The following is a 24,390-nucleotide window of genomic DNA, read 5'->3' on the forward strand; positions in this document are numbered from 1 at the left end:
TGCTCCCAGCCCCCTGCCCTGAGCGGTTCACAGCAGGGGGCTGGAGGGGGTATACCCCCATTCCACCCCCTTTCCCAAGGCCCTGCCCCCGCCTCTTCTCCAATTCCTCCTCTCTCTGCCCGGCACACCGCTGACCGGGGGCAGGGGGCAGGGAGTGGAAGCAGGGTGAGTCCGCAGCGCGCTGGGGGAAGAGGCGGGAGAGGTTGTTTGGGAAAGGCAAAGTACAGAAATCTCCAGGTGACTAGTCCTGGGTCCCTCCCCTGCCGGCGGTCGGTACCACCTGGGGCTGCGCGACACGAGAATCAAACCCCGTGGTGCTTAGAGATCTCCTCTCTGGGGTGCTGCTGCGGGGTGCCGCAAGGGTTTCCGAACGTGGGTCTCTTTGAACTCCACTTGGAGAGCCACCTTTGATGTGCTGCAACCCCCTGCTGTTCGTCTCTGCGAGCGGGGCCCCCAGCAGTGGACTTAAGGACCTGCACCCCTCTGACTCAGGCCTCATGTGAGCCACAAGCCCATCACCCCCCCCCCCCCCCCCGATTTCTTTTGCAGCTCCAGTAGCTTGGCCTGGGGGACACTGTACTTGTAGGATGGTGTTTTTTCCAGGGGTCTGCCCCCCAGTGCATGCAGGATCGGCAGTGAAGCCAGAGGGAGCCTCTCACGCTGCTTTCGGCCCAAGGATTTGAGAAGAGCGGAGACCCAGGGCGCTGTTTTAAGCCCTGCTGTGTGGGTGTTTCCCCTTCCACTGGCCATTGTCCCATCAGTTCTGTTGCGGGATCTGTTGCTGTTTGTGTCGTCACACCTCTCTCTGAGTTGACAGTCATGCTCTGGGGCTGCTGCAGGGCGGGGGAGCTGTTGGATGTAAATTCTCCTGGTTAGAAGTCAAGAGCAATCAGCTCAAGCCCCTTGTCTCTGTCAGGAGTGGAGGAGTTTTGCTGAGGCTTGGGTCCATTCCCCTAGTCTCTGATCCTGCTGTCTTCTCCGCTGCTGGGTAATGACCAAGGCCGGAAGATTCCTGGATCGGGTCCGAGCTTCGCGTTGACTCTGGTTGTGAGGGCTGGGGAGGGAGGGAGATAAATAAATGAAGGGAAACATGAGCCATGGAGCAGAAATGACCTGCCCCAACGCCAGCAGGAACAAAGGCGCTAAGATGTCACCACTTCAGAAGCTGGAGAGCCTGGCTGGGCGGATCTTCTACTGGGGGCCACGCAGCGAGGCGGGGGCCCCGGCCAGCAGCGAGATGGCCCATGTGTCCGAGCACACTGCCGCCTGGAATGAGCAGAGTGAGTTGGGATGGGAGCCCTGTTGGTAGGACCACGTGCAGCCCCAGATCCCAGGGGGTCAGGCTGCCATGATTCAGTGCTGGGGAAAAGTGATGCAGCATCTGAGTCCTAGTGGGGATGCCGGGGGTGGGGGGTGTCCCTGTGATGTAGGTGCCATTGAAGTTTGTGGTGGCTTCTGTGGGGAGACCACGGATTGAGTCTGGTCTGCCCAGCTCCCCCCTGGAAAGGTTCCCTGCGGGGCAGGGTCGAGGTGAGGGGGAAGCTCGTTCGGCGGATGAGGCCTTAGGAGCTCTCGGTTCCCAGTCACCGCTGGCAGCAGCTTGACATCAAGGGACTCGTCTTCCTGCCGCTCCTGAGCCATCGGCCGTGTTGCGCCAGCCACGCGAGCCTCTTGCCATGCTGAGGAGCTGATGGTGGCGCCGTGGAGGCGTGGGGTGGGACGTGGGCTCTGGAGATGGCAGCTCTTCTGTCAGGAGGGCTGAACCCGCCAGTGCGAGTGTGACTTCTCTCCTCGCTGAGTGTCTGCGCCGGGCCAGAGTTTGTGCGGCGTGGCTCTCGCTGCTCTGCCGCTGGGAGCTAATCCCACGCGCACAACCCCTCCCAAGGGAGAGACTGTCTTTGTTTTGTGATGGGGGGAACTGACGTGCACAGAGGGGAAGTGACTTGCCGAAAGACTTGCAGACTTGGGGGCGGAGCTGGCTATGGAACCCAGGAGACCTGGCTCCCGGTCTTCCATACTGGTTTAATGGTTAGAGCAGGGCCTGGACGTCAGGACTCCTGGGTTCTGTCCCCAGCTCTGGGAAGGGAGTGGGGTCTGTGGATTCTTCTCTTCCTCATTACTCCCTCTCTGTCTTTCTTCCCCTCTCTATTCCCACTCTCCCTCCATTCCAAAGGCCAGTCCCTGGTGTGTGGCCCCTCCCGTTCCCCCCACTGCACCTGGGAAGCTGCAGGCCAAACGCCTGGTCCTTGATCGCTGCAGATCTCTGGTGTGGGTGGGAGGCTGGGCGCTCGGATCCCTTTGCCCTGAGTGGCACAAGGACCCACTGGCTCCCCTCCGTGGGAGAGTCATGGCTACTTCCCTGTGCTGCTGGGACAGATTTGTGCCCTCTCGTGTCACTTACACTTCCTCTCTGACATCCTGGCTCTCTTTCCTTCTCATCCACTTTCACTTCCTCCTTCTCTTTCACTCTCCCTCTTTCTTTCCCTCATTCCCTCCTTTTATTCCTCCCCTCCCCAGCCGTGATTCATCAAAGACAAAAACTGCCCCCCCCCGGCATTTGCAGCCTGTCAAGTTTTACCTGGGCGTTGATCAGCTCGTACTCTTGAATTAACTGCACAGCCGCTTGGGTCGAGGTCACATCCCCACTCCGTGGCCTGGGCTGTAGTTTTGGGTGGGTGGGATTCCCATGGGGGATCTGGAAGTCCCCACGTGACCCTAAGCAGCTCTGCTCCTTCTACTGGGGGCTCTGGGCTAGCTCGGTGGGGGAGGGGAGGGGGGATGTGGGGGATGAGCTATCTCTGACCTGCCCGCCAATCCCAGGCAGGGGTTGGATGTTCAGACAAGGTTGTAACAATAGTTCTTGGCAGGGCAGCCAGGATTAAAATAGCAGATTGTAAAGCACCTGGTGCCAGCGACTTCTCTGGCACCTTTAACCCTCTGCTGTCTCGGCCTTCCGAGCGCTGCCTCCAGATCCAGCGGGCATGGCGCGGGGGGCAAGTTAGCCTAGTGAGTGAGAACTAACTATATGCCACAGTTTGGTAGCACCAGGAGTCAGGACTCCTAGGTTCTCTCCCTGGCTCGGGGAGGAGAGTGGGGTCTATTGGTTAGAGCAGGGGGGCTGAGTGCCAGGACTCCTGGGTTTATTCTCTTGATCTCAGGCACTTCTGAGGGCCCATCTCTGTAGCATCTGAGCACCTCAGTCAATGCATTTATCCTTACAGCTTGTCTGTGAGCAGGGCTATCATTCCCAGTGTACGAATGGGGAACCTGAGGCACAAGGCGACATCTCCAGGGTCTCATGGCAAGTCCGTGGCAGAGCCAGGACTAGAACCCAGGTCTCCTGATTCCCAGGCCAGGGTCTGATCCACTGGTTGGCACTGATTCTGCCCACTTCTCTGATCCAGCAGAGCAAGGCACTGATACCGGGCAGGGCATCGGGGGTTTCCTCTGCTTCGTGTTGGGGGCAGCGCTGTGGAAGCTCCTAGGTGGAGCATCAGCAGTTAGCAAACCCATGCTGGGACTGGAAACTGTCAGGAGGGAGTAGGAGGGGCCCTTTGGGGGTGTTGCCTTCTTTGCTAGCTGCTGCCTGTTAAAGGGGACAGACCCTCTGTGTCTTAGTTACACCACAGCTGCCCATCCAGCTGCGATCTGGAGTAACTGTTGACTGGCTGGAGGTCAGGAGACTCCTCATAGATCACTGCCCAGTCGCAACCAAATCTCCCTCTGCAGGTTCCCACCCGCCTCTTTGTCTCAGACATCCAGGCTTCGGTTAATTTCACACTAGATCAGCAGCCCTGGCCCTCCCAGCTGAGAACCCCAACAGGGCTGCCATCCCTGCGCTGTCTGCCCTGGAGGGACCCTGCCGGTGGCTGGGACGAGGGACCCCTGGTGCCAGACCTTGCTCCCTCCTCATCTGAGGCTGCTACTGGACTGGCACTAGAAATCGGGGCAATTCGCACTAGGACCCGGGCCAGCAGCCACTGTGTGAAACCAGTTTGCATCTCAAAGTGCCCTGGAGTTAGAATAAATTGCTCTGCCGACCTGGAGCCTGATTCCCACCTAGGATCCGCGTAGCAAAGATGTGCAGCCCCCTCGCTCCTCCGACGAGCTGACCCTCCTGGTCTGTGCTCTGTTTCTCCGCTGCAGCCAGGTGGAGCTGTGGTGGTGGGGGGGGGGGGAAGCTCACAGGACTCTAGCTGAGAGGAGGGGTTTTAACCATCTGAAACAGAGCTGGCTGCTCTCTGACCTTGGGTAGCTGAGACTCTGCTTCTTGGCGTTAATCGCTTGCTGCCTGCGATGGCCTCTTCCTCGCCCGCAGGTGGCAAAGCACGCTGGTCTGTTGCCTTGGTGGTGACTATTCAAGCCAGCGGGAAGCTGGATGCTCTGTGGGGGTTGAGGAGGAAGTTGGGTTTCCGAACCGTCATGCCTGGGAGCTCTCCTAGGAACTGCAGCGTGCCGCAGGGGTTGGGGGCTGACGCTTATGTCCCAGCGTGCAGCTCGGGGGTGCTGAGTTGCAGGGGGTCACTGCGCCTCGCAAGCAGTGCTGCACTAGGGGGCGCTGTGCTCCAGGCTGGGAGCTCGGTAGGCGGCTCTCACGCCAGTGCTCCAGTGCGGCACCAGAGGGCGCTGTGCTGCAGGGAGCAGCGTGGGGGCTGCTCTCTCCCCTCCATCAGTGCTGAGCCCAGTGCCCCACCTTGGTGCCAGGGGGCGCTGTGCTGCAGGGTGGTGCTCTCCCCTCTCAATATGGACTCCGGTGCTGGGGGCTGATGCGAAGCCAATGGTGCTGTGACCCAGGCTATTCACAGGCTACGCCCAGGGTCGGCCCCAGCCCCAGCTCGCCTGTCTCCCTTCTGCCTCCTTAACCCCTGCTCCTGCCATTCCGGGCTCACCCGCTGGCATGTTCCACCCCAGAGGTGGCTGCAGCTCAGCATCCCTGCATACAGCTTGTCTGTCACTAGCTTTGTGATGGGCTGGGAGGCCAGATGCTGTGTGAATACAAATGATGGCTGCTTTGCTGTGTGTCACCGGGAGGGGGCGCTAGCCAGGATCAGTGGAGCCGGTCTTGGGGCCAGGGGAGAGGGGGAAGGCTCTCGTATCTGGCTTCACTGTTTTCTGCAGGGCCCGTGTAACTGACTGATGAGCATGCGTGAGGGGTTCCCAGTCTGTGTCTGATGTGCTGAGGATCTGAATCTTACCGGCCTAGCCGGGGAGCCGGGGCTCTTTAGCTCAAGCTGGAGCAGCCCCTGCTTTTATCTCTCGAGGGCCCTGGTTCTGTCCCCCCTGCACCAGGCAGCGCAGCAGCCAATAGCAGAGGTTTTGCACTTGAGCTGGTGGCTGGGCTGGGGGGTGCCACAGAATTAGGGTGTAGATGACATTGGGTCCTCGCAACAGCTGTGTAGGGACATTGAGAGAGTTCCCTCAAGCCGTAGCCTGAGAGCCAGGACTCCTGGGTTCCATTCCCAGCTCTGCGAGGGGAGTGCTGGCCCAGATTCTAAGGCTAGAGAAATTCACCCACCTGCATCTGTATTGGTCGTAGTGGTGAGAGGCTGGGAGGCAGGGCTCCTGCGTTGTTTCCCTGGCTCTGGGCGGCGAGTGTTGTCTAACGGTTAGAGTAGGGCTGAAGGAATCAGGACTCCTGGGTTCTGTTCCAGCTCAGGGAGAGCAGAGTCTAGTGGTCGGAGCAGGGGCAGTACAGGGTATCTGTACTGACGGACAGTACAGGATTGTTCCGGTATTAAGCATTCAGAGGGAGGGAGCCTCCAGCCTTTCCCTTGCGGGCAACGGCCCTTCTGGCTATCCGATCTCTGGCTGGTGGCGGAGGAATTTCCCCTTACGCTATTCCAGTCTCCCCTTCCCCTGCCAGAGCCGTTGCTGCTGCTTCCCTTGTCTCAGAGCAGCAGAAAGCAGCTTCCCCTCCTTAGCCAGCCTGACACTGCCTCCCAGCGTGATCTGCAGCCGAGGTACAGCTGGGCAAGGGATTGATCAAAGAGGGCGGGGCTCTCTCCTGCTTTTAGTTTTGGCCCCTCCCCTCACGCTCATGGCTCGGCTCCAGAGCTGTGTTCACTGAGTGTGGCATTAAATCTGGCCACTGGGAAATCGATCAGGGCTGCTGCTGCTGCATCAGCTTCCAGCCCTGGGGCAAAAGTTCTGTCCTTCATCTGTTCCGATAGCGGGCGGTGGGGGTGAGGCAGCGTGCTGGCATCGGGATCGGAAACTCCAGGAGCTCTGTGCAGGATCTGGCTGTAGCCTGGCGCTCTCTGGATGGGGGGATCCGGGCGGCGTTTGCCAAGGAGGGAAAAGCAAACCCTATAACAGGAACCCAGGAGTCCGGGGCAAGACTGACCTTGGGGAAGACACTGCTGTATCCAGGGGCAATAGGCGCTAACGGGCACAGACCCCCTGCGCCAAGGGAGCTTGAAGGCACCTGTCACCAGAGGATCCAGGCAGCGCGATGGGGCCCTCCAGCCTGGCATAAACCCGGCCCCTCCGATGCAGCCGGGGCAGTGGTGGTGCCAGAGACACACCCTGGGCTGCACATGGAGGCCTTGAAGATGGGGACTGAGAACTTGACTTGGTTTGAAAGGCAGAGGCTCGAAGGTGAAGCATGAGGTTGGAAGCTGCTACCCACAAGCTGGCATGCGCTAGGTTTCTGTAATCACACATGTTGGGCCTAAAACTTGTCATGTCTCTTTAAGAGTAGTCTGCCCTCTGATTAGGAGGCTCAGGTCTCTTCCAGATAATTCTGATCGCTCCTAATTACAGATCCCTAGAGCCCTGGTGCTGGGCCCTGCTGGGCTTTGAATCAGGCGCTGATTTCCACTCCGCAGAGAATGGCTTTGTTAACCGGATCTGTGGACCTAAGTGGTCCGACCTTCTCATGCATTTTCCTTTCTGTGTACCGGGGTTGGTGTCTGTCCCAGGTATTCAAATAATACCTCATGGTGCTGCATCGGGTACAAGAGAACTGGATGCATTGTGATAAGCAAGAGTGCAGTTTAGCAGTCACAGTAAGGAATGGGAGTTGGGATTCCTGGCTCTGGGATGGAGAGTGGGATCTAGTGGTTAGAGCGAGGGGCCTGAGAATCAGAACTCCTGGGTTCTATTCCTGAGAGTCAGGACTCTTAGTGCTCTTCTCAATTCTTCTACTTCCTGTGCAACAATGGGCAAGGTCACATCTCCCTGCCTCAGTTTCCCTGCCCATAAAAAAGGAAATAGTACCTACCTCCTTGAAGGTCTAAGGAGGTTAAGGTTTTGCTAAGTTCCTTGAAAGGTGGTACAAAAGATTAGCGGTATGAAAACGTCTCCATTAGCCGATATCCACTGGTGTTTTTCCTTGCACAGGTCAGTTTGTTAGTCTATTGTGTAATTAGACACAGTCAATTAGTTTCATATGCCAGATTCCTGCCATCTGACAAAACTGACAAGAATAGAAATGTGTTCATGGGTCTTTAAAGGGGGGCTCTCTCAGCTGAAAGGCCACTGAGCTGGAAAGGAACGTTATTAAAACGAGAGGATTCTAAAAATCCAGTTTGCCATTTACTATTTACGAGTTACCGTCAATGGCATGCAGGCTCCTAAAGCCTATAAGCCCTTTGGAAAATGTTACCCTGTTCCCACTATGGCTTTTGCTCATATACTAGGGAGCTGGGCATCTGTATAAAACCCTGAGATAGGTAAGTCTGTCTGCTTAGCAGAGGAGATCTCCCTGGTATCAATTTCACTCCTGCTGAAAGTAGATTCCACTCTAGGGCTCTCTGAGCTGCAAGAGGGGTGAGGGACCCTTCGTCTGTTTCAAGTGGGACTTAGTTTAAAAATAATTGGAATATTTCAGGATTTGTTTTTAGACAGCATTGGGAGGTGGGGGTTAACCAAAACTTACATTTTTGGAGGCCAAATTTGAATTGGCTGCTCGTTCAATGGTTTTTTAATTACAGTAGCCCCCAGAGATATTGATTGCAACCGAGGACTCCTTGTGCCTGGGTTCTGTACTTTCACCAGGGGGAGAGCTGTGTGTGCAGTGGAGGTGTTGGTTTTGGTAGGGTCTCTTTTTATATGCCTGTGCTGCGCTGGTTTAGCACATAGCACTAGGAGGAAGAGGTGGGGAAGTCTGAGATGATCCTTAGATCTTGTGGCAATCAGTTCCACCCTCTTGGATGGGCTCCCAAAGAAGCTCTGTCCCTCTCACAGATGAGCTACACCTGGGTGGTAGAAAGTGCCGTGGGACTGGAGGAGTGGGGCTCTCAGCCACAATCCCCATCCCAGATCTTTCAGCTCTAGGAGTCCATGGCCCAGGCCCAGGGCCCTGAAGAGAAAGAACGAGACTCTAAGATGAGACAGGCCCAAAAAGGGAACAAATTATTGGTGTTGGGCCAAGTGAATTAGAGGCTGGTGGTGCAGAGAAGATTCCTCCATCACTGTCTGGGGCTGCCCCCAGTTTATGTAACTGATTAGCAGAGCCTCACAAGTCTTCCTAGACCTCCAGAAGAAGACAGAATGGCTGATCTCCCCTCCCAAGGCATTGATCTGGTGTGGATGATGCCAGGGAAGAACAGTGGGGGGAGGGGTGTCGCAGGTCAGGGCAACTGCACCTGTATTTGCCCCTCATGGTCCAGCCAGGGAAGCCACTTAGGCTTCTGGCTCCCAGTTATCACCTCTCTTGGGCAGAGACCTGCGTCTCTCTCCTTCCTGCCCGGGGGATTTCCAGGCTGCACAGCTCCCTGCCTACACTGTGAGTTCCCCAGCAAGCCAGACTGCCTTAGCCGGCCTGCTTTTCCCTCCTTCCTCAGAGGCTACAAACAGCCCAGTCTCTATGGGTATAAGGTACCACACAGCTGTTAGCAAGCACACTGATTCTTACAGTAAAAGCATTGCAGGGAAAACCTCTTAAAAACCAGCAAAGAACCAGCACGCCTGCTAATAAGCTTTCCAAAGATCACCCCGCTTCCAGCCAGGTAACTCACAGGCAGTGGGTTTCTCCTCGGGGAGCGGCTTCCAGCAGCTGAGGTTTTGCATAACAGAAGCGTTACGTTTGCATACCCCTCCCCTTAGAGATTTCCTGGGAAATGTACTTAACTTTAATAGTTTCAGATGGTCCCTCAAAGCCCATAACCCTTCCCTGGGTTTCCATCGGAGACGTCACATACAGTCCCACAATAATACATAACCGCCTGCCTTTGTAATACAATGAACTCCTAAGCTACTTAAACTTAGTTCTGTAAGGTACGGCCAGGAGAGTGCAGGAAATTGTCTTCTCTGTCCAGTGTCCATGCAAGGATCCCTCTTCCCCGCCCCCTTGGGGCTGGGATCGATGGTGGGAGACAGTGGCTGGTGAGCCAAGCCTGTTTCTATAAATAGTCCAGAGAGAGTAGGAGACAAAGTGAAAGTAGGTCAGACAGACTGAGCGTCTGGGGAAGCGGCTGTGAATTTAATCCCGCTCTGTGGGGCTCCACGGGAGATGGACTGTGGGGACTAGAGGATGAAGGGGGTGTGGGCGGGGGTAGTTAGCCAGCAAATAGCTGATCCCCAGAACCCTTTCAGGGCTGCCCTGCCCTGTCCTGTGGGATCAGGGGAATCCCCGTAATCTTGGTCTCCTTCCCTCCAGCAGTGAATCAGTCACGTCTGTAGGATGTTGTTCTGCTTCGCTGGTGCATTTCAGGCCCTCGCCTGGCCCATTTCTCAGCCCTTTCTTTAGGGCAGGGATGACAGGATTAGAGCGCAGTGATGCTGGGTTTCCACAGAAGTGTTGCTATTTAATGATTAAAGTGGGGGGCTCCTGGGGTTCTGTCCCCAGCTCTGGGAAGGGAGTGGGTTGTAGTGGAGAGTGGGGACCGGCAGGGAATTGACTCCTGGGTTGTGCATCTGTGACCCCAAGAACTGCAGCACCCAGATCTTGATCTAGGCTTTTAGCTTGTCCCCTCCCTGGCGTCTCAGCACCAATGATCCCTGGGGGAGGCAGTTAACTTTATGCATCTCCGGTGTGGGGGAGACTTGCCTGTGATGGTGGGGGCAGGGGGAGCTGTGGGCTCAAAGCCCCCACCGCTGCTGCTGCTCTGTGCTTGTCCTCGCTGCTGCAGCCATTCCAATCCCGTGGGCATCTCTTGCACTTTTAAGAGCTGCGGGACTTGTCCCTGTTGGGAGCAGCAGGAGGCAGCGAAGATAAAAGGGGCTCTCAGTACCAAATATCCCTCCAGATGCTGCAGATTGCTCCAACCCCCATCCCGCTTCCTCCCTCCCATGGTTCTGGGATCTGGCAGCAAGGACAGGGAGCCCGGCTGGCGAAGGAAGGATCACCTGGCTGGATGCCAGAGAGCGGGACACTGGGCTGGTCCCAGGCTGCTGCTGTGGAGGCTGTGGCAGGTTGTTTTAACCCCTTTGTGGGCAAAGCCCAACTGGGGTTTGTGACTTTCACGGCTGCCTTCTGCAGCTCTGTGTGTGTGCACGGAGCACCCCCTTGTGGGCTGTTGGTGTCATTGATCTGTGAGGCCTGAATGGTTGAGAGAAGGCTACACACAGGCCTCTGCCCTTTGAGCTAAGGGGGAATCTCCTTCCCCTTCACCCCCCTTTGCTGGCAGCAGTAGTAGATCCCGTATCCTCCCATTAGGGCAACTTGATCCACGCATCTTAACGTCATTTGAATGGAGGGTTGTACGAGTGTCTCCTTATGGGGTGCAGGTTCTGTGTCGAGGGGCGTGGACCAGGCACCCCAATGGCATGTTCAGCGGGGGGATAGAGGCACAAGTGCATCCCCTTGGTGCTGGGGGCTACATTAGCCCTCCCTGACGGGGCTGTTCGGTCTGTCCAGTGGCAGGCACGGGGGTGGCGGTATTGCGGGAGCGCACCCTCATGGACCTCTCTCTAGCCAATCCCCAGCTGAGCTGCCCTTTGTAGCCAATCAGGCACTGCCATCCTGCTGATACATTTAAAATCCCCGGCCCTGTTGTGACTGTGTGCCTCTTCGCTGAGCCGGGGTGGGGCTGAAAGGGGAGCTCTGTCCACCAGGCTGGGTGCCCCCCCCTCCTGACTCCTCACACTGCTTCCTCTCTCTTTCCCTTACAGTGAAGGAGTGCCTAGCCAAAGCCAAAGAAGACTTCATCAAGAAATGGGAGAACCCCTCCCAGGTACTGTGCCCCCAACCCAGATCACCCCCCACCGCTGCCTAATCAAGGCCTTTGCAGCCCCAGGCTGATTACTCAGCAGTCACCCCCTGGATCTCACACAGCCTCTGCTGAGGGTCTGGGGTTATTTTTGCTCCTGGGGGGCGGGGCTGAGTGGACCATGTTGCTCTTCTGCCCCCCTTTTCCCCCCCCAGTCTGCCCTCTGGTAACTGAAGGGCCAAGAACTCTGTAGGTTGAACTCCTCTCTGCTGTGGGAGGGGGACACTAACCATGTGGGACTCCTCCTGATCCAGCCTGTCTCCCCCTCCCGCATCCTCCTTCCAAGGCTCCAGCGCAGTCGTCCAGCCCAGCCCAGCCCCAGATTGGCTCCCAGGGGGGTTGTGCTAACAGGGACCCTGTTCCAAGGGCCTCCATTTCCTGCCTGCGCTTGAGCGCACTGCCCCAGTTGGTAGGTGCCAGAAAAGCTTTTGCGGTCAGCCTGGGTCTGTCCCCGCTGGAAATCCCGCCTGGGGTGGTTGTGGGTAATTCCTGAGGCAGAGTTGCTGGTCCCTCTGCAGCACTGTCACTTTGCTAGTCCTCCAGCACACCCTGTGTCATTAACGCCATGGCACAGATGGGGAAACTGAGGCCCAGAGGGGAAAGGGACTTGGTCATGGGTATAGGAAGTTGGTGGCAGAACTAGGAAGAGAGCTTTTGACTCCTAGTCTCCTGCCCTCTGACCACTACACTTCACTCCCTCTCCTCACAGACCAAGGGCTAGAACCCAGGAGTCCTGACTCCCAGCCCCGCCCCTGCCCCTAACCCACCAGCCCCACTGAATGGAGGTGGGCGGGTCGCCTGTCTGGAACTGGAGTTTGGTTCTGCCCAAGGAGCAGGGAGTCCCTTGTCAGTGTCTCCTTAAAAACGCAGAGGCTTCCTTTGGCGCCCTCTGGTGGTGAAATGTGACATCTACTTCTTCATATTTCCATCTCACCATCAACTGCGGAGTCAGGATCCGGCCCCACGGGCAGCCACCCCACTCCCTCGCTTGCCTGCGGCCCCATTAGACTGGGGGAGGGGGATGCAGCATCTGCTCAGCCTTGTTTTCAGGTCTCTGAGCCGCTGCGGCGCCCTGGACTCTGAATGGACTCGAGTGCCCAGCGCGGCACAGAACTAGGCCCCTTTGCAGTGTCCTGGGCTGCGCAGCCCAGGCCAGGGAACACTGTGGGAGCAATGTGGGGCAGCCCCCACTTGGAATGGGCACAATGCACTGTGGGGTGCTGGAAAATAGCATTGGCCTTCTCAGCTGCCAGCCACTCCCCAGGGTTGTGCCATGTCAGTTGCCTATCCAGAGAAGGCCATCCCACTGTCAACCTCAGCCTGGACCAGTCCACACAAGAGATCTACTTCCTGGACACTATGGTGCTAATAAGCGACGGTCACATAAACACCACCCTATACCAGAAACCTACTGACCGCTATCCTTACCTACATGCCTCCAGCTTTCATCCAGACCACACCACACGATCCGTTGTCTACAGCCAAGCTCTATGATACAACTGCATTTGCTCCAACCCCTCAGACAGAGAGAAACACCTACAAGATCTCTATCAAGCGTTCTTACAACTACAATACCCACCTGCTGAAGTGAAGAAACAGATTGACAGAGCCAGAAGATTACCCAGAAGTCACCTACTACAGGACAGGCCCAACAAAGAAAATAACAGAACGCCACTAGCCATCACCTTCAGCCTCCAACTAAAACCTCTCCAACGCATCATCAAGGATCTACAGCCTATCCTGAAGGACGACCCATCACTCTCACAGATCTTGGGAGCAGGCCAGTCCTTGCCTACAAACAGCCCCCCAACCTGAAGCAAATACTCACCAGCAACCACACACCACACAACAGAACTACTAACCCAGGAACCTATCCTTGCAACGAAGCCCGTTGCCAACTGTGCCCACATATCTATTCAGGGGACACCATCACAGGGCCTAATCACATCAGCCACACTATCAGAGGCTCGTTCACCTGCACATCCACCAATGTGATATATGCCATCATGTGCCAGCAATGCCCCCTGCCATGTACATTGGTCAAACTGGACAGTCTCTACGTAAAAGAATAAATGGACACAAATCAGACGTCAAGAATTGTAACATTCAAAAATCAGTCGGAGAACACTTCAATCTCTTTGGTCACTCGCTTACAGACCTAAAAGTGGCAATTCTTCAACAAAAAAACTTCAAAAACAGACTCCAGCGAGAGACTGCTGAATTGGAATTAATTTGCAAACTGGACACAATTAACTTAGGCTTCAATAAAGACTGGGAGTGGATGGGTCATTACACAAAGTAAAACTATTTCCCCATGTTTATCTCCCCCACACCCACCCACTGTTCCTCACACGTTCTTGTCAACTGCTGGAAATGGCCCACCTTGATTATCACTACAAAAGGTTCCTCCCTCCCCCTGCTCTCCTGCTGGAAATAGTTCACCTTACCTGGTCACTCTCGTTACAGTGTGTATGGTGACACCCATTGTTTCATGTTCTCTGTGTATATAAAATCTCCCCGCTGTATTTTCCACTGCATTCATCCAATGAAGTGGGCTGTAGCCCACGAAAGCTTATGCTCAAATAAATTTGTTAGTCTCTAAGGTGCCACAAGTCCTCCTTTTCTGTCTTCATATCAATGTTCTCAAGAACAACCCCAGTGCGGGGCTAGCGGGTGCTGTGCTGCAGGGAGTGGCGGGCTCAGTCGGGAGCGCTCTCCCATCACAGTCAGTGCTGACCCTGGAGGGGCTGCCTTTCTGGTGAGCTATAAAAACCGAAGCTCTGACCCCCTCATGGTCAGTAAAGACCCCGCCGGTCTTGCAGTGCAAATCCCACTGTCGCGAGCAGGTTCCTTCCTGATGCCCCCAGGACCAGTCTGGCCCCACGTCACGTTTGTTTTCCCCCTTCCAGAACACGGCCAGTTTGGATCAGTTTGATCGAATCAAGACCCTGGGCACAGGCTCATTTGGGAGGGTGATGCTGGTGAAACACAAAGAGACCGGGAATCACTATGCCATGAAGATCCTGGATAAACAGAAGGTAAGACACTGGGGGCTGCTGCAGAGATCTGGCCTGGGGCTGTGGAATCCCCAGTGCGGGGGAGGGATTTGGGGCTGAACCCTGCATGGGGACGCTGGAGAGGGGAGTGCGTGCGAGGCATAGGGGGTGCTGTGCTAGCAGAGGAAGATTTGATGTTGCTACTTCCTTTTCTCTCCCAGGTAGTGAAGTTGAAACAAATTGAGCACACCCTCAATGAGAAACGGATCCTCCAGGCCGTCAACTTTCCATTCCTCGTCAAGCTAGAGTATTCTTTCAAGGTAGGTGTCCTTCGCTTGCCAGCCCAGCCCTGGGCTCTGTCTGCCCCCGACTCCCACAATCCCCTTGATTTGTTTCCTATTTAAAACCAAAGCTGTGCTGAAGGGGTCGAAGGGCACAGTCTGCATCTCTTGTATCCTCAGAACAAACCTTCCTGGCGTGACGTCTAGGATCAGGTTTGGAGCTAAGAAAAATCAGTTTGGATCATTCCCCTTTTTCACTCTCTTCTGTTCTGCTTTTGACTCCAGGTTTTGAACAGTGATGCTTCCCCCCGCAACCTGGTCAGTTTTGCTTTCGTTCCTAGTCAGTTTCAGTTTCGGCTCCCATGCGCTGGCCCTAGGGCATGAGGTCTGGCTTGCAGGGGAGTCTCAGAGGAAGTCCTAACTTAACTTCATGCAAAATTGGCTTTGTGGAGACTTTGAAACCATCACGTGGGATCGTTTCCTCCTGATGGAGTTTCTGTGAAAGCTAAAATTCAGGCCCCAGCGATGGGGCTTGGAACCTCTTCCCTGAACCTGGATCTTGGGGCCTGTGAGCTACACTCTGTGTGTAGGAGGGAGAGCAAAAGTAGTTGTGCCTTAGAGCTGTGGCTGGTCTGATTAAAGAGGGGCTGGCTCTGAAGGGAGATCTGTCTCCTGTCTGTCAGCCTGAGGTTAGTGGGTTGTAGCGAGGAAGAGTTGTCAGCTCAGAGGAGGCTGCAGGATAAATTGCAGCCCCTGCGGGAGCCTGGAGGCTAGGGTGAAGGGCGTGTTAGCAGCAGGCAGTGCTGGCAGAGTCGTTTTCTTGGGGCCCCTCATCGTTATAGGGTTAAATAGCTTTGATCTCGGCCCCTTGTCTGTGGAAGCTGCTACAATGGAAATGTCACTCCTGCTCAGTTCTGTGTAGCTCTCGGGTGACACAGTGGCACTGGGGCCAGTGGCTGCTGTCACACAGGCTGGCTTGCTGAGCCAATCGATTCTCCTATGACAGCGTAAAATAAATACCTGAATCCGCGGGTGTAAATGTGGGAGAACTTTGTTGAAATCAATGTGACTGCTCTGGATTTACCCCGCTGACCTAGGAGTCTGTCCTGGTACGTGCTGACTGGGCCCCATCAAGGTACCACTAGGGTGTTGGGGCCTGTTTAGTTGGTAGAGGGTCAGGAAGGCCCATGTCATGCAGACCAGAACTGCCTGAGCAGGGAGACCAAGGATGGGCTATGCTGCCAAGGCTGAGCTCCCTTCGTCCCCTTAGAGACAGCAGGGTTCAGGCATTGTTCCCCATACACTCTTGGGCACCCATCTTTACCCTGGTCCTGGGGCTCAAGGGGTAACCCTCTTAATTTAAGCACCCACCCTCACCCTTCCATGGGCCCAGGGCGTCTCCTCACACTCTGCAGGTTTGCAGGGTCTTTTCCCAGTGAAAGAGCCTCACACAGAAATATCCTTAACCTCTGTTTATTAACAGTTACTGTCACAGACTCACAGGTTGTGCCCACTCTTGGCCCCATGCAGTCCCTGGGGGGAGCCCCCTTCTGTGCAACAGCCCTTCTCCAGCCCTTCTCGGGGGTCCAGTCTCTCTCGGGGTTAAGCCCCTCCTTCTCCTGGAAACACACCTCTCTGAGCCTTAGCACACCTGTCTCTCACCAGGGGCCCCCTCAGGAAGTCCACTGGCTCTGGACCCCCGGGGCCTCCACTCCCAGAGGGAATAATGCAACCCTGTTCTCTAGACCGGAGCGCCTCTCAGCCGGCGTAAAACAGGAGGGTTTATTGAGCGTCTGAACACAGCATAGGAAACTCTCAGAGCCCTCGGACCCGCCCTCCCCCAGCACAGCACATCCAAGTCTCGCCTGCATCGAGGTGAGCTCTGCCTGCTCTCTCTCTCCAGTCCCGAGGCCCCCTGTTTCCCAACTGGGCATCTGATATCACTTCCTCCAAGCCCCGCCTCTGTCCATTGTCTTCTCTCCTGGTAAACAGGGTCCCCTGGGCCTCTTCTCCTCTCAGCCCTCCTTTGGCCCCCTCTGGCTGGAACTGCCTGGTCAGGTGACCTGGGTCCTCTCTTCACAGCCCATTGTCTTCCCTCTGGCCAGATCCAGCTGTGACTCCTTAGCTGGGCCTCCTGGTCACCAGGTCACCAGTCGCTGGGGTATCCATTCTCCAGGCCATTGGCCGGGGTCCCAAGTTCCATCCCTGGTCCTCTGTAACAACAAACAACAAAGCCTGGGAATCAAGCAGGGAGAACTGCAAGTCCTGGCACAGTCAAGGAATTATGATGTGATTGGAATAACAGAGACTTGGTGGGATAACTCACTTGACTGGAGTACTGTCATGGATGGATATAAACTGTTCAGGAAGGACAGGCAGGGCAGAAAAGGTGGGGGAGTTGCATTGTATGTAAGGGAGCAGTATGACTGCTCAGAGCTCAAGTATGAAACTGCAGAAAAACCTGAGAGTCTCTGGATTAAGCTTAGAAGTGTGAGCAACAAAGGTGATGTCCTGCTGGGAGCCTGCTATAGACCACCGGACCAGGTGGATGAGGTGGAGGAGGCTTTCTTCTGGCAACTCATGGAAGTTAATGGATCGCAGGCCCTGGTTCTCATGGGAGACTTCAATCACCCTGATATCTGCTGGGAGACCAATACAGCAGTGCACAGACAAGCCAGGAAGTTTTTGGAAACTGTAGGGGACAATTTCCTGGTGCAAGTGCTGGAGGAACCAACTGGGGCAGAGCTCTTCTTGACTTGCTGCTAGGGGAACAAAAGTGGATGAGAACCTGGGAGGCAGTGACCATGAGATGGTCGAGTTCAGGATCCTGACACAGGGAAGAAAGGAGAGCAGCAGAATATGGACCCTGGACTTCAGAAAAGCAGACTTTGACTCCCTCAGGGAACTGATGGGCAGGATCCCCTGGGAGAATAACATGAGCGGGAAAGGAGTCCAGGAGAGCTGGCTGTATTTTAAAGAATCCTTATTGAGGTTACAGGGACAAACCATCCCAATGTGTAGAAAGAATAGTAAATATGGCATGTGACCAGCTTGGCTTAACAATGAAATCCTTGCTGATCTTAAACACAAAAAAGAAGCTTACAAGAAGTGGAAGATTATACATATGACCGGTGAAGAGTAAAAAAATATTGCTCGGGCATGTAGGAATGAAATCGGGAAGGCCAAATCACACCTGGAGTTGCAGCTAGCAAGAGATGTTAAGAGTAACAAGAAGAGTTTCTTCAGGTATGTTAGCAACAAGAAGAAAGTCAAGGAAAGTGTGGGCCCCTTACTGAATGAGGGAGGCAACCTAGTGACAGAGGAAGTGGAAAAAGCTAATGTACTCAATGCTTTTTTTGCCTCTGTCTTCATGAACAAGGTCAGCTCCCAGACTACTGCACTGGGCAGCACAGCATGGGGAGGAGGTGACCAGCCCTCTGTGGAGAAAGAAGTGGTTCGGGACTATTTAGAAAAGCTGGATGAGCACAAGTCCATGGGGCCGGATGCGCTGCATCTGAGAGTGCTAAAGGAGTTGGCGGATGTGATTGCAGAGCCATTGGCCATTATCTTTGAAAACTCATGGCGATTGGGGGAAGTCCCGGACGACTGGAAAAAGGCTAATGTAGTGCCCATCTTTAAAAAAGGGAAGAAGGAGGATCCTGGGAACTACAGGCCAGTCAGCCTCACCTCAGTCCCTGGAAAAATCATGGAGCAGGTCCTCAATCAATTCTGAAGCACTTAGAGGAGGGGAGCTGGGGGTCCATGGGTGTCAGGATCAGGTCATCCTGGGACTCCAGCTTCTGCACGGTGTGCTTGGCACGGTGTTGAGGTCTGGTAGCGCTGATGTTGGGCTGTGTCCTGGAGCTGGTTCCCAAGAACTTCCTTTTGGTCCCCAGTTTATAGAGTGAAACTTGAGTGCTGCTTAGCTCTACCTTAACCCATCATTTTACTGAAGTATTACAAAATACTTCTCTGACCAATCCGAACATAGTGTGAAACAATTCTTTACCCAGGCGTACCTTGCCACCTTTGTTGATGTACACCTGGCAAAATTAGTTATGGAACAGAAACAATCAAAGAACCAGACCGATAAACAATAGAGAAGCAGGGACCAGAAAGGGCAAACAATCAAGAGGTAGAGATTTCACACCCACACTGCTGCTAAGTGATTCCTTTGAGCATCCTAAGATCTGTTTCTTTGCCTGGTGATGCTGGGCACTCTTCGGACAGGAGCCTTCTTAACAGCCCAATATTACATTGTTTTGATATAATTTAGATGGAATGTGAGGATGTGACTTTCTGCTTCTTGGCTCCTGCTCTCCTAATGTGGCTGCAGAAAAAGGTCTCCGACCATCCAGCATGGGGCGCTGTGCCCATGCCCCGGCTGGACCCTCTTTCCAGGGCTAGCTGGAAACTGACACTGGGCTGGAGGGCAGGGGCAGTGGTCTCCGCGTGCGCTGGTGCTTAGTGCTCATTTTCTCATCACTGAGCCGGGTCGGGTCTCACTAGCGGAATGGCTTTGTTGGGCTCAGCGGAGTTACTTCGGAGGCTGCTCTTTGACTTTGCAGCCCTGAGAGAGGATGGAGCCAGCCTGGTCAATTTCACACTCTGCTTTTGACAAGTTTCACTTCCTGCTTCTGTTCTTTTGGGGTGTCCGACCTGGCGGCACGTTGGGTTTCCCCTTTGATCATAGACGTCGCAGCTGGGAAATCCATCTTGTCCCCGCCCATCCCTGCCCCTAAACTGGAGGAGGGGAGGGGTTGAATTTTCTAGGGCTCTAGTATGAAATACTCCAAGCAAATAAAGCTTGCGCCCTCTCATTAATGAGTCTGTTCCCCAGCCGTGTCTGTGCAGCAACTCCCACTGCAGGTGTGTGCCTGGGACCTTCGGCACCACGGCGCAACCCCTCTGGCCCTTGAGCTAAAGGAGTAACAGCAGCAGCTGGTGGCAGTAGTAGGCTGTCATCTCCCAGACAGCAGGTTCACTGCATTGTGTGCCATGGGGAAGCCAGGCCAGTGCATCAGGCTCCCTTGAGGCATGTGGGGTTAGTGCCCTGAAAAGGATGGGGCTAATAAAGGAGCAGGGGTGTGGTGAGCAGCTTCATCCCGGTGTCACAGGCACTGACGGGGGGCCGGAGTGGCTCCATGCCTTGCACTCAGTTTTTGCTGCATTTCCTTCTAGGATAACTCCAATCTGTACATGGTGATGGAATATATCCTGGGCGGGGAGATGTTCTCCCACCTACGGCGGATCGGGAGGTTCAGGTGAGTGTTGCCACGGGAGCCAATGTTGGGGACAGTGTCGCTAATGGTTAGAGCTGGGTGGCGGTTAGACTCCTGGGTTGTATCCCTGGCTCAGGGAGGACAGTAGGATCTAGCACTTAGAGCAGAAGGACTGGGAGTCGGGACTCCTGCGTCCTATTCCTGCCTCTGCCATTCACTCCTTGTGGGAAGGGGGGAGAATTACTCTGTGCCTCAGTTTCCACAGCTGTAAATTTGGGATTGAGTTCAGTAGAGAACTAGACCTTTTATCCACTAGCAACATCTGCAGCGACGCTGGCTTTGATCCTCCTACTGCAGGGCGTGACCTGATCCCCAGCTGGGCTGGTCAGGAAGGGATTCCCCATGGGGAGAGCTGCTGAGGTCTTCTGCCAGCATTAGCCACAGTCAGTGGCAGAGATGCCAGGGCTAGATGGAGTCATGCTGGAAGGAGCTGGGGGTCCATGGGTGTCTGTATTGAGGCTAGGGGCGAGACGCTGGTCTGGGAGGGGCTTGCCCTGGGTTGCCAGGCTGGATGGAGTCAGGGGTCTAGCAATGGTGGGTGGGATGTGTGTACTAGGGCTAGTGGTCTGGCTTGGGTAGATGGGGCCACCGGGCCGATAAGGGTTGGGGCATCTTGCCTGAGGATCTATAAGGAAGGTGAAGGTGTGGGCGGCAGGAGGCCGAGGGTCCTGGGCTGGCTGAGAGGGGGCGGATCTGGCCCGGGATGCCCACGTTCTCCTCCCACCTCATTGCAGTGAACCTCACGCCCGGTTCTACGCTGCTCAGATCATCCTGACCTTCGAGTATCTGCACTCGCTGGATCTCATCTACCGAGACCTGAAGCCAGAGAATCTCCTGATAGACCAGCAGGGCTACATCGAGGTGACGCTGCCGCCCCCTCCCACTCCTTCCCGTCCCCATCCCAATGCTGGCTCCTGGCTCCCTGCAGTGATCTCCTGCCTGTCTAAGTCTCTCTCTGTTGCCATCCCCTTCCCAAAGCCAAGACACCCCCAGAAATATAACACGGCCAGAATACATCACAATCATCTGCTTCCCCCTTCCCCTCCTGCTGTCACAGCTTCCGGGCTGATCCAGCTTCTCCCCTCTCTCTGTTTTGGCTCCAGGTGGCCGATTTTGGTTTTGCCAAGCGGGTGAAAGGCCGAACCTGGACTCTGTGTGGGACCCCGGAATACCTGGCCCCCGAGATCATCCTCAGCAAGGTGAGCTGGGGAGGGCCTGTCTGCTGCCTGATCTCTAGCTAATCCCTGGCCACAAGGTGGTTTCCCCCCACACCTCAAATATTCAGTGCGTGACCCTGGCCTGCTTTCCCCGGGCAGGGTTATCACAAGGCTGTGGACTGGTGGGCTCTGGGCGTCCTCATCTATGAGATGGCAGCTGGTTACCCCCCATTCTTTGCGGACCAGCCCATTCAGATCTACGAGAAGATCGTCTCTGGCAAGGTATTTGGGCTCGGGGAGGGGACACTTGTGTGATATTTTGGGGGGGGGTTCACCAGCAAAAGTGGGGTGCCAAGTCTCAGCAACGGACCAGAGAGATGCTCACACACTGCACCCCACACATGCTAATTCCCTCCCATGCTACCCCAATCCCCAAGACATGGGCATCCTCCCTGTCATGTATCCCATTCCCCTGCACCCCAACACATAGACCCTCCCTTGCCACATACCCCTGTTCTCCAACACATGGACATCCTCCCCATTGTGTGGGACCTCCTTCGCCACATATCCCTACTTCCCCAACACATGGATTCCATCCCCCACCCCATCACCATTGGGCTCCCTGTAACTCTCATGGGGACTCCTGGAACCGGTGCCTTTGGTTTTCTTATACACGGTTGTGAATTGCAAAACTCTCCTCAACCCTGTTGTGTTGCAAGACTAAACATTCCTTAAAGACTTCCGTATTCTCCAGGCACTGGTAGAGCACTCATCACCATAGTAACCAAGAGCCCATAATATTCCTCTGCCTACCCCAGCGCCTTCTCGCCAAGGATCTCCAAGCACTCATGGTGGACACGGTCAGCTTTAAACCTAGTGGGGTTTTAAAAAAACAAAGTTGTGTGGCCTAGTGGAACTCAACAGGCCTGGGTTCTGTTCCCGGTTCTCCTACCAGCCTGCTGAGTGACCTTGGGCAAGTCACGTCTCCCCGTGCCTCAGTTTCAGCTTATGTAAAATGAGGATAGTGATGTGGCAGCCCTGCTTTGAGATCTGTGGAGGAAAAATGCTCAATAAGAGCTGGGGGGCTGCTGCTAATGAACCATTTCAGCTCCTGTGTCAGTCCTCAGTAGCCTGAGGACTAGCTTCTTGTCCACTCATTGTCCTGGAGTGTTTTTAAAGGGCTTGTTATTTATTATTAGGTGTATTACAATAGTGCCTACAAGCCCCAGTCATGGGTCAGGACCCCCCTGTGCTATGGGTCTCTACATTACTAGGTGTATTACGGTAGTGCCTAGGTGCCTAGGTGTAGCCCAGGACCCCCCTGTGCTATGGGGCTGTACATTATTAGGTGTATTATGGTCATATCTCAGCCCCCAGGCATAGCCAAGGACCCTCTTGTGCTAGGGGCAGTACATTACTAGGTGTATCTATGAATCTAGCCACGAGGGCAGGGCAGATAAAAGCCAGACATCTGTATCTCCTCCCCACCCCAGGTCCGGTTCCCTTCTCACTTCAGCTCAGACCTGAAGGACCTGCTCCGGAACCTGCTGCAGGTGGACCTCACCAAACGCTTTGGCAACCTCAAGAACGGGGTCAACGACATCAAGAACCACAGGTGGTTTGCTACCACCGACTGGATCGCCGTCTACCAGAGGAAGGTAGGAGGGCGGCGGCACGCAGAGGAGAGCCTGGGTAACTCCCACCTTGTGCAGCCTCCGTCAGCAGGAATTGAACCTGGGATCATCAGTGCCCAGGCCTCTAGGAGCGCATTGGTTCCTGGGACTCTGTAGCAGGGTGTTGTGGCTGGGTGCAACCACTAGGGGGAGATATGCTCACCCAGCATTGGTTTAAAGTCGGGAGCCCTCAGTCACCTGTTTGTAACATGGTGGCAAAAGCAAGGTCCTGTCCCCACCCCCTGAGGACAACAGCCTACTACTGCTGCTGCCAGCTAATGGCATTATTCCTCCACGTCTGGTGGGAGAGGGCTGGGCTGAAGGTTCTGATTAAAACCCTTCTGATGATGCAAGTGGGGGCTCTTACGGGGATCCAAGGGGCTCATGACCCCCTACCCTTCCCTGATTGCAAAGTGAGAGGAGGGGGTTCTGGCTAGATAAAAGGAAGCTTGAGGAGGCGCTGATCCTGCATCCCTCACCTTGTTGCGTAGGGGCCCGATCCTGTTTCCCTTAAGAGTGCTGGGGGCCCTGATCCTGGGCTCCTAAGTGGGGTCATGGGCTCCCCCTTCCATGATTGCAAAATGTGAGGGTTTCTGGCTGGATTGGGGACGGGGGGGGTTGATCCTTGCCTGCCTTGCTGCAAAGTTGGGGCCTGATCGTGCCCCCCAGCAGACCCAGGAATGTGGGGGAATGTACAAATGTTGATCCCTCACCTCGTCCCCAACCTCCCCCGCCCCTCCCTTTGCAGGTGGAAGCTCCCTTTATACCAAAGTGCAAAGGCCCCGGCGACACGAGTAACTTCGACGACTACGAGGAAGAGGAGATCCAGGTCTCCATCACTGAGAAGTGCGCCAAGGAGTTTGCTGAGTTCTAGGGCCAGCAGGGCGCCCTTCCCCCCGCCAGCCCCCAGGAGGGCATGCACGGAGCAGGTGGGGGCGGGATTGGATTTGACCCCACCCCGCCCCGGGAAACACGTCTGTGTCCTCCGACAAAACTTGTGTCACTGCCCCCACTTCCTCTTTAACAGTGTGCTTTGTTGTAAACATATTTGAAACAATTACCAATAAAGTTTTGGGTTACTATGTCTCATTCTGACCTGAGAAACCTTTCATTAAAGCCAAACTGTCCATGAAAAGTTGTGTTGTCTATAAATCTGCATTTTCTAGCAATAAAACTCCCGCCCAGCTCTGCCTCTGGCTGCCACTGCCTGTACGAAGGAACCCGGCTGCAATTATTTAACGTAACCTTCGTATTGTTACTCGTAGCAACCTTTGTGCTTTGGGCACAAGGCTGACACTCTTTGTGTGTGAGGATTTTTTTCTTTTTCTTAAAGCACCAGTCACCAAATCATGCGAGTTTGATTAAAAAGCAATCAGGGCTTGTCTGCATGGGGAAATTTGACTGGAGTCACTATGTTCCACTGTAGCTCTTTCTGTTAATTTCCTCAGGTGGAAAAACCCTCCCTGTCTCGCCCCCTTCACTGCAGAGAAATCTTGAACCAGGTGACCTTTTAAACGTCCCCACAGCAGGAAGTGAATAAAAACACCCTGCCAAGTATTTATAAAATCTCACGATTTTGAAGCCAATCTCAAGATTTGGTTTGAGGCCCATCGTTATTTTTCACCCGTCGGGGTTGGCATCGCTGCAGTGGCGGAAGCCAGGCAAATAGCCTTCCGAGTTTGCCCAGTCTACGCTTTGCAGCATTTTCTCGGGTCTCTGTTGCTGTCTGGCTATGGGCAGATCCCCCTGTTTGTTTGGCGTGGGTCTTACATGAGTGGGGGGCCTTAAAAGGGAAACATGGGTGTGAAAATTGGCAGAGGATTTTGGGGTGGGGGCTGGCATTGGACC

The 24,390-nt window shown here is 54.9% G+C and overlaps 1 protein-coding gene across 1 annotated transcript; it reads left to right on the forward strand.

The window, feature by feature from the left end:
* The first annotated feature begins 1,078 nt into the window (after nucleotides 1–1,078).
* LOC144277497 (cAMP-dependent protein kinase catalytic subunit alpha-like) lies at nucleotides 1,079–23,566 on the forward strand. The gene is made up of 10 exons (XM_077838293.1): nucleotides 1,079–1,280; nucleotides 11,056–11,117; nucleotides 14,063–14,191; nucleotides 14,371–14,469; nucleotides 19,612–19,694; nucleotides 20,447–20,573; nucleotides 20,816–20,911; nucleotides 21,029–21,151; nucleotides 22,363–22,527; nucleotides 23,291–23,566. The coding sequence occupies exons 1-10, from the start codon at nucleotides 1,079–1,081 to the stop codon at nucleotides 23,414–23,416; spliced, it is 1,212 nt and encodes a 403-aa protein (XP_077694419.1). The 3' UTR covers nucleotides 23,417–23,566.
* Nucleotides 23,567–24,390: the final 824 nt, after the last annotated feature.

This window comes from Eretmochelys imbricata, chromosome 20 (genome assembly GCF_965152235.1).
Source record: "Eretmochelys imbricata isolate rEreImb1 chromosome 20, rEreImb1.hap1, whole genome shotgun sequence".
Classification (NCBI taxonomy): Eukaryota; Metazoa; Chordata; order Testudines; family Cheloniidae; genus Eretmochelys; species Eretmochelys imbricata.

Excerpts from the sequence above, each read along its gene's own strand:
- LOC144277497 (XM_077838293.1), top strand. The coding sequence starts at position 1,079 with ATGAAGGGAAACATGAGCCATGGAGCAGAAATGACCTGCCCCAACGCC. Across the intron at positions 14,192-14,370 it reads AGATCCTGGATAAACAGAAG|GTAGTGAAGTTGAAACAAAT; the intron begins GTAAGACACTGG and ends TTTCTCTCCCAG. Across the intron at positions 19,695-20,446 it reads CGGCGGATCGGGAGGTTCAG|TGAACCTCACGCCCGGTTCT; the intron begins GTGAGTGTTGCC and ends ACCTCATTGCAG.